Genomic DNA, 12,764 nt, shown 5'->3' with positions numbered 1-12,764 from the left:
TGCTCCCCCTACTTGTGCTTTCTCTCTCTCTCTGACAAATAAACAAATAAAATCTTTAAAAATAAAATAAAATCAAGTAACTTTTGAAAAGGAGTATCTTTTCTATTTTCTTAGGACTATTGTGAATGCTAAAGCCACGTCCCCTTACTTTGCCTAACTATGTACACTTAAAAAACAACACAACTATTTAGAACATTTCCCTTTTCAGATTTTTTACTAATTCAGCCCTACCTCTCTGAACTTCCCCTTCCCAACCACCTTTAAGCAAACTGTTGAACTTATTACTATGTATTTCACTTCCTGAATTTCTCAAAAGCAGAATGTGAGCACGGTTGCATCAAACACAAAGGTCATCTCTCTTTTTATGTGTACCCTTCTAGAGGAATAAAAAGATTTCATTTTATTTCAGTGGTTGTCTAGGTAAGAAGCAAGAAGAGATAGATGATAGATGTGTAATAGAGGCTGTAGTAGATAGAGGTGATAGACAGTCAGACAGAGGGAGGGACAGAGGTAAGAGACAGATACAGACAGATGAATAAGCATGACCAAAATTGTGCTCCTGGTGGAAGAGAGAAGTCGGCACTTTCTAATAAAAGTGGTAGATCACCCAAAAGGTAATATTCATGGTTTTTTTGTTTGTTTGATTTTAGTTTTATACATGATTGTAAAAATTTAACCTAGACATATGAGGAAGCTTCCAGGTCCATGGTAACCTACGCAAATTCAGAAATCCTTCTGCTGTGAACACCTGGATATACTAGATAAGATGTAATAAGAAAAGTTTGCTTGTTTGGGCTTTAATGTACTACCGAGCTTGCAAAAAAAGAAAAGGAAACTCCCAGATGTCAATAAAAAAGGGGGTGGGTAGGTAGGTGGATGGGAAGGCACTCAAAACGACAGTGGTATTATTCAAGTTGGTCGTAAGGCATTCTTAGAAAGTAGAGTGGAGTGGGGTCATGGCAGGTAGTGGGTCAGTAGTGGGAGGCGCTGAGGACTTGGAGTTCAATACATACATGACAGTTAAGGGTCTGCTAGCCCATGACTTGGGAAACTGGAACGAGTTTCTTGCACAGAACCAGGAATCCCAAAAGGATAAAAATCTCTGTGAAAGAATGTCTTACAAAATAATCTCTGCTCCACAGTTTGGGGAGGTGACCTGGAAACTCCTTTCTTCTGGGGGAAAACAAAACAAAACCCTTCTTCCTCCCCTTGTATCCAGGACGGAGGTATTCTGATTGAAAGTTGCATTCATGGGGTGCCTGGATGGCTCAGTGGGTTAAGCCTCTGCCTTTAGCTCAGGTCATGATCTCGGGGTCCTGGGATCGATTCCCGTATCGGGCTCTCTCCTAGGTGGGGAGCCTGCTTCCTCCTCTCTCTTTCTCTCTCTGCCTGCCTCTCTGCTTACTTGTGATCCCTCTCTGTCAAAAGAATAAAATCTTAAAAAAAAAAAAAAAAAAGAGAGAGAGAGAGAATAAAGAAAGTTGCATTCATGGCACAGTTATGCTGCCCGGAATTAGGGGGATGTCTACACTGGCACCAAATCATCACAACAGTTAAATGTGGTCAGCTTAGCAAGCACACTGTATACATAAGGAAACCAGAAATCAGAGAGATTTGGTAATTTATCTAAACTGAAAGGACTAAGTGACAGAGCTGGGATTCAAACTCCTCTCTTCTAGCTTCAACTCCAGAATTTTATTCACTGATATTAGCAGATGGTTAATTTGGGCCTCTTTTTTAGACACTAAAACTGTGTCCACTGACCATAGCGCCACTGTAAATCGATTTTATATTTTCCCTTTGCAAAATGCAAAATGCAATGCCATCATGGTACACTGGCAATACTTTCCATTATGAGTCCACCATGGTCTGTCCATCCGAGAAAACAGAACCAAGAAAGTACACACTGCATGAGCCTCTTAAGAGAAGCCCTTTTCACAACCAAGGATTTACTGTGGAGAGGAGATGGAGAGGAGAACTGTGTGAATCTTCCTCATTCCCAGATGGACTAACAGAGGGGCCTTTTCAATAGTATTCCAAGTTTAAAGAGTATGGTTGAAAACTCGACATAAGCTTTGGGTGAGGGAGACAATAGTGCACTCCCAAACATTGGGAAAAGGAGGAAATAAGGCTAAAATGGTAAAATGATTACTCTTTTCTGGTGGTCACCAAAAGACCATGTCTTTACAAATGTGAACTAAAGCACTCAGGATTATCTAAGACTCAGAACAAAGTGATATGGGAGCAATGCTGGGGAGTCAAGAGTAGAAAGAGATTTAATTTGATGAGCAAAAATGAAATCCAGTATTCTGATCCCCATCAGGAATCAAACCGGGTGACCACAAGGGGAGGGGGGCATCTACCTGGGGAGTCCCGTGCCCTTAGGAACAGCCCAAAGGAGATTGGGGGGGGGTCTCGTTAATATAGTAATTTTCATAATGGCCACCTTGGCAAGGCTCTCCTGATCCCAGGAGGAGTGGCTTCCAGCTTCCTTGTCTAAAATACGCTGCTTTTTTTTTTTTTTTAAAGATTTTCTTTATTTACTTGAGAGAGTGAGAGAGAGAGCATGAGAGGGGAGAGGGCGAGAGGGAGAAGCAGACTCCCTCCTGAGCAAGGAACCGGATGCGGGACTCGATCCTGGGACTCCAGGATCATGACCTGAGCTGAAGGCAGTCGCTCAATCAACTGAGCCACCCACCCAGGTGCCCTAAAATACACTTCTTAAGGTCTGTTAGCATCTCTTGTACTAATAACCTTGGTGACAATTTAATTTCTTGAATGGAGAGAATGCATTGCTTAGGCTGCCTTGAAAGTCCAGACTAGTTTTGTTACTTGAACAAAATTCACTAATGGGTTTTTCTGGTTTATTTAAGTTTGCTGAGCCTGGCAGAATAGAAATGCATTTTTTATTTGTTCTTTTATTCTCAAGGTTATTTAATGGAAGTTTTTTTTTTCTTTTAAAGTTTGAGAAGATAAGAATACTGAAAATGGACAGGTGAATCTGCCATTTATCATTAACATATATTTTTGAATGCCTGCTTTGTATCAAGCAATGCTCTAGAAAGCTGAGATTTTAAAATGGTAACAAGGGTGTTCCAGACCTCAAGGATCTTAATGACTTTAAGATCTAGGTAGGCACATAAGAAAAAAATCTCAAGTCATTATAAAGGGTGCCACGATAGATCTACACACAAGGTAGAGTGGGACCAGTGCCTCACCTATGCTGAATTTTAAAAGGTGACTAGGAAATGTCAGAGAAGTGAATAATTTAAGGGTGACTGGGCCATAAATGATGACATGGGTGGAACTGGACACTTAGGGAAGATCTAGATCCTTATAAGGTTTTTATGTAATATTGTGGAGTTTTGAGATTAGTGAAGGGGACAGGGAGCCGTCTAACTCTTGAATGTTTCAAACCCCCTTGGCTAGCTGGGTGTAGGGTAGATGACGAGGATGGGGAAGAGGCAAGTTAGAAAGGAAGCGCCTTGTAGGGAATAGGTCCAAAGAGTCTACAGAATGGGGGATATAGCTCTGGACTAGAGGAGCAAAGAGCTGAATATGAACAACGAGGTATTTATGAAGCAGAATTTTTTAAAAAGTGTTGTAATCATTGATAACCACTAGCAGTGGCATATTCTTGTGGATTCGGTGCCTGCTGGGTAACCTTTTCCATAGAAAGAGCAGCAATCCTGCCTGCTGTTCTATGGCTGTTTCTATTTGGGAAATTGAACATTGGAGTTTTTAATGCAAACTCTAAGTAGCTGCGTGTCACCAGCCAAGGGAATTAGCCCCAAGATGCTGTGGCATTTGTCATCAGTGCTCAGGTTTTAGCATCCAGGAGCCCATTAAGCCCTGGCCATTGTCCCTATGGTTCAGGAGAGCCGTTCTGCCAGGTGCTGAAGTCACAGGGAACTAGGGTATCATGACTAAGAACCCAGGCTTCCTGTTGGAACCCTAGACCTACTGTCTGTTTCAGCTCGCATTTCTGAACTAAATTTCACTGTCTATAAAATAGAGATTAGAGTATCTACAACCCAGGGTCATTACTTAGACTGAATGAGATAGTTGCTTAAATTCACACATAAGTGGTAGAACCTCGATTCCTTCGTGGATCTAGCTGATGCAGAGTCAACTCTCCCTGTCTCCTTCTTTCTCTTTCATAGTTAACATATGCATTATTTTCAGCTTTTAAGAAATGTTACAATTTCAGTTTCTATCTCTCCTTTGACCCAAGAGATATTTCACAAAGAGCTTTTAAAAATCCAAGAAGAAAGGCTTTCTGTGCCTTGGTTTTGCAAGTAATTTTCTCCTTTGATTCCACTATCCTCAGAGAATGCTGTTTACGGTATTCCAACTCAGGAGATTTATTGCATTTTTTGGTGAGCTGATCTATAGTTAATTTCATCAATGGTCTATCCGGGATTTGAAAGGAAAATGTATTTTTTGTTATCAGTGCACAAAGTTTGTGATGTATCCCTATCTCCCTTATGAATTATGTTGTTTGGGTCTTTTTTATCTTCACTGACCTTCTGTCCACTTGGACGAAGAGTGTGTTGAATTACCTGCTATTAGTACATTTTTATTTCGTCTCGCGTATTCTACAGTTTCTGCTGCAAAGGCCACTGCTGGGTTATTTGGTGCGCATTCACAGGTGGTCAATGCTCGTGCACCCTGGCCTTAGCAGCAACCTGTCCTTTGTCCTGTTTTGTGCTTTCAGTCTGCATTTTACCTTATCATGTTTCCAGATCAAAACTGGTACCTTTGGTCAGCGCTGTTAGTTTGCATTTGCCTTGTACGCTTTGCCCATCTCTTTGGTTTTCGCCTTTTAAAACCACTTTGTGCTAGGCCTGTCCTGGGCTCAGCCCCGAGTCGGGTTTTGCAGAGTCTGCCTTCCTGACTGGTACATTGTACTTGGCCCAGCATGTAACCAGATTTCCATAAAATATTTGTTTCCTTTTTCCTTTCTTCTCTTCCTCAACCGGGGTCAAGACTCACCTGAAACCATGTTCTTTTCTCACCCGGTCCCCAGCTTAACTGAGGTATAGTTAACAAAATGTTAAGATCTTTAATGTGGACAGCATGGTGATTTGATGCACACGTACACTGTCAGAGGTCAGTCTCATTATTCACAGTTCTGGGTCTGTCCGGACGCCAAGTCCCCTTCGGACGCTCTGGTTTAGCTGAATTCCCGTCTTCAGTCCTGCCCCGTGGTTCTCACACCCTGGCAGGAGAGGGCCCTCCATACCTCCCATCAATGGTGGCCTCGAAGACCACGGATATACCACTTTAAAAATACATTCCTTCTTCTGGCTTAATAGATGGAAGTCTCCAATGTTTGAGCCAAGACCTGTTGTCTCCCAGAATATTCTTTCAAACAGAATATTCTTTCAAACACAATTCAATGCCTTAGTTATAGCATACAGTCCACAGCCTAGATCTCATTGACTTAAACTCTCTCCCCAGGCATGAATCCTTGCTACAATATTCCACACTTTCTAGTCTCTGCATTTTTCTGGCATTGGCAAGCTGACACTCTCACCCACGCTACAGGCCTGAATTTGAAACCCAGGAAAACCACATATTAGGCCTAGGATATTTGGAACTTACATAAGAGCTGAACCTCTGTTTTTTTATCTACAGAATAGGGACAAAGCGAAACTGAGAGGGCCAATAAGAGGGCCAAGGGGGTCACAGATCCAAGGACTGGACAGGAGATGTGAAGAAGCAGGCAGGTAGCTAATAGAATCTGTTCCTCCCCCCCACAACCAAGGGTACAGCAATCGGAGCAACAAGGAGAGTCCGTCCCCCTCTACAAGGAGAAGCCTCTACTAGGCTCCCGCCTGCAGCCATATGGACCAAATAATCTCACCAGATCTTTCCATGGTTCTAGAAAAGCAGAAATCTGGCCTTCTCATGTGAAATTTCCCTATGATTCGAGTGGTAAGTAATTCCAATTTCTTTAAAACACCGGACAGGCCCTATCTGTGGGCTGGGTACACCCGTTGGCGGCCACTTGGCAGCCTCTAGGCTGAAGTAATTAGCGTAATGCCCAGCACGAGATAGGTACTTGGTAAATTATGAATGCACCAGATCTTAGACACCTTAGACATCAGACTCTTGGAAGAAAAGACTTGTCTGATTGGGTAGCCGGAGACCAGGAAAGATCAGGCCCTGAGTGACCAGAACATCCAGCTGCAGGCCCAGGACATCAGCAGAAACCGGGCAGGACAAAACAGAGAGCAGGCTGGAGTAGCTCATGGCAGAATTCGGCAGAATCCTTTCCAGTCTGCCTGCTCTGACTCCTCTTGGGCTGACACTCCCCTCTCTCTCCTGCAACCGCAGCTCTGATCCCCGGGCCGACCTAACTGGTATGGGAGGGGAGCAGGCTAGATCCTGCAGCCGCTGGAGTCAGAAAGGCTAGCGGCTTCCTTAGAGCGAGCTTATTAGGAAGAGAGCAAAAAAAAGCTCTGAGCTCTGAGCCAAGGAGGTAACTTCCTCCCTGTCCCTATTCCCTTTGGCTTTTCCCCATCAGCGACTCAGAACGGAGCCAACTACATCCTGCCCGGGTGGGTTGCAGCTGTCCCACACATGTTACAAATAAGGGCCAGTGGAGCTGTCCCTATTTTTAGCGCTTGAATGCGGATGCCAAGAGCTCCGAGATTCCCCATTCGCCGGCTCAATGCCGCTCCCTCTCCTCCACATAGCTCTTATGTTTCCTCTCAGATAGATGTTTTCTTGTTCCAAGGAGCTAAAAGTAAGATATCTAGGGGAACAGGGACCCCAAATATTTGCTTGTCTCGCTCAACTTTTTATGATCACTACAAACTAGGTGATGTATCTCTCCCATGGCGTGAGAAATCATGTGCGGACTTCAAGAAGCATCACTCCAGGGTTGGATCAAAGCCACTCCTTTTTCTCTCTTGAGCAAAAGAGAGGTTTAGAGCAGAAAACGGCATTAAGGATCCTCTCATGGAAACTTCTGAGTACACAGCTGAGGGCACCGAGGTCTGGGGCGGGGGGGCTGACGTGCTTACTACTACCTGACATTAATAACAAATATTATTACCTTATATTCGTGAAGGTTTTCCTGCACTAGCACTTCACATGGATTTCTGGCTCAGTGAGGTATCTATTTCAACGATTCCCATTTTACAGATGACAAAACAGGGTTACTGGTTTGCCAAACTGGCCCAAAGTCACCTACACTAGCAACCAGGCAAGACCAATTTAGGATCCTGACTCCCAATTCTTAACTCTTCCCAGAAGTAAAGCTCAGCACAAGATGAGTCATGAGGATCCAAGGAAGGAAGGAGGACGGAGGGAGAGAGGGAGGCCGGCCGCGGCTTCAACATACACGTGATCTCGGCGGGGCCCTTCCAGGCTTTTCTCTGGGACCTGCTGAGTGTCTGGCGAACAGGAGCACGGCGCTCGCCCCCTCAGCGGCCACCCTGTGGCTGAGACCCAGAGACCCCCGGCCTTCTTTACCTGTTCTCGGGGTCAGCAGAGGCCAGGCTCCGGGTGACAAAGCACATCTTGAGGGGGATGTTCTTCCGATCTCTGTGGAAGGAGCAGGGCTGGGCGGCTGACGGGGCGTCTGAGGACCCGGCCCCTAGGCGAGGGGATTCGGGCGGAGGCGTTTCCCAGCCAATCTCCGACACCGGGGAGCCCTTCTTCACATAGGGTGTGGCTTCTCGCATGTATTTCACTGCAAGGAAAGGGACAACGGCAGTGCTTTTAAAGTGCGTCAGGGTGAATTTCTGGAAGGTCTGATTGTGTTTCTGAAACTTGCAGTAGACGAGCTCCTGATACCCAACCTCTTAAATTCTGAACAAGACTCACGAGTTCTTTTCCTCTCTAAACAATTTTTCTCCCATCCAAGTACTAACCAGGCCCGACCCTGCTGAGCTTCCGAGATCAGACGAGATCGGGCGCGTTCAGGGTGGTATGGCTGTTATTTAAATTCTATACCAAAGTGGTATTTATTTATTTATTTATTTTTAAAAGATTTTATTCATTTATTTAACAGAGAGGGATCACAAGTAGGCAGAGAGAGAGAGAGAGAGAGAGGTGGGGGGAAGCAGACTCCCCTGCCGAGCGGAGAGCCGGATGCGGGACTGGATCCCAGGACCCTGAGATCATGACCTGAGCCGAAGGCAGAGGCTTAACCCACTGAGCCACCCAGCTCCCCTCAAATTGGTATTTAGAACTTGCTATTACAATGACCTGAACTTGAGAATTAATTTCAGCTTTTTTCAATGATGGCAACTTTTATCTTTTCTGACTTAAAGAGGCATTCTGGTGAAGAGGCTGAAAGACAAACGGACAGAGGAGGAGAAAGCATAGGGCTTAAAGACATAAATTGTTCGATACAGAAGCAGGGGTTCTGGTCACCATGTTCTCTAACCACGCCCCTATTCAGAATTAAGAATAGGCTTTTCAAGTTAAGGCTGATGAGAAAACATATATGCAAAGAAACAAACAAATGAACAACAACAAAAAAAGCCCCTCACATAAAAGGATACTTATTTTGCATGGAAAGAACTTGTAAGAGCAAAAATACCTTCTGTAAGAGCTGAAAACTAGGGCCAACCTAAATGTCCATCATAAAAATAATAAATTGTAAGACATAATAGTCATTTTTACAAATGAGATGAATTTTACAAATGATGAAGAAAGACCTACAAGATCTATTATTAGTTTAAAAATGGTAGAGAGAAGTGCACATACTGTAATCTTTTGTATCTAAATCATAAATTCATAGGCTTGCATATATACAACCATTTCCAGACAGGAACATAAGAATATGTTAATAGCAGTTAGCTCTTGGGAGTGGAAATAAAAGCCAAGCTGATGGAAAGATAGACTTTACTATTCACTTATTACCCATTTATACCATTTGTATGTTTGGCCACTATGCACCTATTACTTCAATAAAATTTTTAAAAAACAAAAATATTTCCAGAGCTGAGTGGAGCAGACCGAAAGTCTGCTCTTTGACATGTTTCCTCGGGCTTAAGAAGTTATTTGCCTCTTCTGAATTTAAGCCTTTGGTCCTTAGATAGCTTTTGTACTGAGAGGCCCACTAGATTCTTGGAATGTGCAACATGAACTTCCATACCCTTCTCCCTGTCGCTCACAGGGTTCGGTTCTGTGATGCTCTGCAGAGGGGAGTGTGGCTAAGTTCCTTACTGCTATCTGTTATTACAAATGGCAGTGGACTGGAATGGGTACACACTGGAAGATATTTACTCCAGATCTTTGATGATTCAAGTCCACAAACTAACACCTTTATGGGGCAAGACATGGGGCCAGGCTTATAGAGCCTACCAAAATAAGCAATAGGTAGTTTCCATCCTCAAGAATCCAAAATCATGGGTGACTCTAATGGATGCTGCTGGGTCCTCTCTGATCCCTTCCACCAGCCTGAGCATGTTTTTCTTAGATGCTCTGTGTTGGCTGAGAACAACTCTTAGCTGCCCACCTGTTCCAGAAAACAGGTTTTGACCCAACAGAAGCCAGCAAGTTTGGGAAGCTACAGAGTCACTGCTTGATCCCCCAGACAGAGGATCTGCTTCTCAGGAACCCCACCTAAGAGAGGGACATCATACAAATCCATAAACGACAGCCCAAAGCAGAATGAGCTGAGTGTTATAACAGGAATAAAGTATGCCAGAAGAACTCACAAGAAACTGAATCCAGGCATATAAGTGACCAGTTAGGTTCACAGTGATTTAATAAAGCCAAACACACCAAGATGCAAACTATATGGACAAGTATTCGGGAACTCGACCACAGGTATCAGAAATAGCCATACTAATTCAAGACGGAGATGTCATTTAGTACCAACACATATTTGAAAAGAAGATTTCAGGGTCTTAATATAAGTGAATATAATTCACTTAATATAAGTGAATATAAGTGCAATTAGGAGAAAACAGTTCCAAGGTCACCACAAACCTGTTAGCACAAGGTGCTGTTAGAGAAGAAAGGACAGGTGTATTTTTAAAGAATGGTTTATTCCTGGGCAATATGCTTAAAGAGGAACACAAACATACCTAAGAACAAATGCAGAAAATTTAGGGGGACAGATGTAAGCTGTCCAAAGCTGGAGTAAATAGACCTGTTTTGAAGACACTGAATTTTTTTTTTTCTCTAAAAACATTTTAGTAGAAGCTAGAACACTGCTTAGCTTTGTACATTATAGACTGATACTTATTACATACAGGAAATTCAAGTATCGGCTGAGATAGTTTGAAGGCTCTCCTTTGGTTGTATTATTATTCTTCCAGATGGAAGAGGGGTGAGTGTGGTGAAGTGGAAACGCAGAGATGCTTCATGAAGCAGGTGTCATTTGAACTTGGCCTTAAAGGGTAGAAAGGGGGCGCCTGGGTGGCTCAGTGGGTTAAGTCTCTGCCTTCGGCTCAGTCATGATCTCAGGGTCCTGGGATCGAGTCCCACGTCGGGCTCTCTGCTCAGCAGGGAGCCTGCTTCCCCCCCTCTCTCTGCCTGCCTCTCTGCCTACTTGTGATCTTTCTCTCTCTCAAATAAATGAATAAAATCTTTAAAAAAAATAAATAAAGGGTAGAAAGGACTTTAAAAAGTAGAGATAGTGATCTCTCTCTGTCAAATGAATAGATAAAATCTTTAAAAAAAAAAAAGCAGAGATAGGAATAACAGTCCCTCTTTTATATAATGTACTCTGATTTACAGATCATATTGCATCCCATAAGAAAGGAAAGTTGGGGGTGCTTGGGTGGCTCAGTGGGTTAAAGCCACTGCCTTCGGCTCCGGTCATGATCCCAGGGTCCTGGGATCGAGCCCCACATCAAGCTCCTTGCTCAGCGGGGAGCCTGCTTCCTCCTCTCTCTCTCTGCCTGCCTCTCTGTCTACTTGTGATCTCTGCCTTTCAAATAAATAAATAAAATCTTAAAAAAAAAAAAAAAAGACAGGAAAGTTGGGCCTCGGTTTGAAGGGGAATAAAGAACCAACATTTCTTATATACCTAACAATGTATGGAACCAGAGACTTAACATGTCTTTCCACATTTAAGCTTCAAAATGACTATTCAAGGCACCACCATATTTATAAGACAACGAAGGTCCAGAGAAAAAATGTGTAAGGGATCTTTCACTTTCTGAATATCCACATACCTGCAAGCAATGAAAGAGTAAGTTGCTCCTCCTTTCAGACTCTGCTAAAAAGAAATGTCGTGGAAAGCTATTCTTATTCTGATGGACACCAGGAACTTTACATATATCATCCTTTCCAAGGCTAGCATTATTTTACTCATAACACAATCATGCACAGAAGTTTAACTTATGTGGCTGGTAAGTGGTGGAGCTGGTCTGACTTCCCAGAGGTCACATTCTTTAATGAAATCTGGCTACCTCACCTCCATAACGGAGGCAAAAATGACAAGCTAACAGGTGTGGACTTTATTCCATAGGCAGTGGTGATATCCATTGTGGTCTTGGTCTATGAGTGAGGCGATGACAGAATCAGAGGTTCGCTATAGAGAGAACTCTGGCAAAGTAAGATCAGGTATACTAAAGAGAAAAGACAGCAGAAGTAGACCCACTAATTACAGAGCCATGGGGAGTTACTGTCAGAGGTACCTGGAGCTATACTCAAAATACACATGGAAAGCATGATGAATCCCAGAAATATATGGTTTGACCCACTTATGGGCAGAAGCATGGGAAGTATGGCAAGTCCAAGCCTAGAAGCAAATACTGACCAGGTAACCACTTCCTGTATGGCACAGAACCTGGGGACTTTATGAAGGAGAGAGAGAAGATGCAGCAACACCTTGAAGAAAGGACTGGAAATCATATTCAAAATAGTAATCCTTTTAACTGACCAACTGAAAATAAGGACAGAATATATTAACAAAGTAGGGATGATAATTTAAAGATTTATGCATTCATCTAAAATCTACCAGTCATTCATCATATGCTGAGGACTATACTGTCCATGTGTGATGATCAAAAAAAATATGTCCCTGTTTAAAAAAAAAAAAAAATGTAAGCCTAGAAAAGGGGTAAGGGAAGTGGGTAGGTGAAATGAGATCTTAAGTTAATCTTACACCTGGTTTAAGGAGGTCCCAAGCTAGACAAGTCTCTAGGACACGGGCAAAAATCAAATGCAAATCCCTTCTAGAGGAAGACAATTTCATCCTAGTCTTCAAAGAGTCCCTGTGAATCACTTTCAAGGGCAATGAGCAGTATAACTTCTAAGAAAATGTTGTTCACATAGAAACAAGGTAGTATGAGCAAGAACTAGTAAAAATAACTGGGAGCAGTGACAGTCCCAACAGAAACTACAAAGCAACAAATCACTTTACCATGTAAGGAAAGTTTGAGAGAATCTTCTGGAGACTATTTTTTTACAAGGTTTAATTTATTTATCTGCGAGAGAGAGAGAGAGTAGGGGGGAGGGAGAAAGGGAGAAGGAAAGTGAGAATCTCAAGCAGACTCCCTGCTGAGCGTGGAGCCGGACGTGGGGCTTGATTTCAAGACCCCGAGATCATGGCCTGAGCCCAAATCAAAGAGTCAGATGCTCAACGGACTGAGCCACCCAGGTGCCCCTTTCAGAGAATATTTTTTAGAAAGTGACCTAACAGATTGGTAAAATAACCAAACAGAATATCTAGTAGTAGTAGCCAAAATAAGAAGTATTGCTATATAATTATAATAAATAAACCAGAATTAAAACTTCAATAGGTAGACATATCAATGAAAAAATTACTGAATTGTAGATCAGAA

The 12,764-nt window shown here is 42.9% G+C and overlaps 1 protein-coding gene across 1 annotated transcript in view; it reads right to left on the bottom strand.

Moving 5' to 3' along the window:
• Positions 1-12,764, bottom strand: part of SNTB1 (syntrophin beta 1) — a 230,213-nt gene that overhangs the window by 124,691 nt on the left and 92,758 nt on the right. Inside the window, exon 2 of the mRNA XM_044245024.1 lies at positions 7,486-7,705. Coding sequence (XP_044100959.1) covers positions 7,486-7,705 — 220 coding nt within the window. The remainder of the gene's footprint in view (positions 1-7,485; positions 7,706-12,764) is intronic.

This window comes from Neovison vison, chromosome 4, assembly GCF_020171115.1.
Source record: "Neovison vison isolate M4711 chromosome 4, ASM_NN_V1, whole genome shotgun sequence".
Classification (NCBI taxonomy): domain Eukaryota; kingdom Metazoa; phylum Chordata; class Mammalia; order Carnivora; family Mustelidae; genus Neogale; species Neogale vison.
The sequence above is the reverse complement of the archived record's forward strand: the minus strand, read 5'-3'. Positions and strand labels throughout refer to the sequence as shown.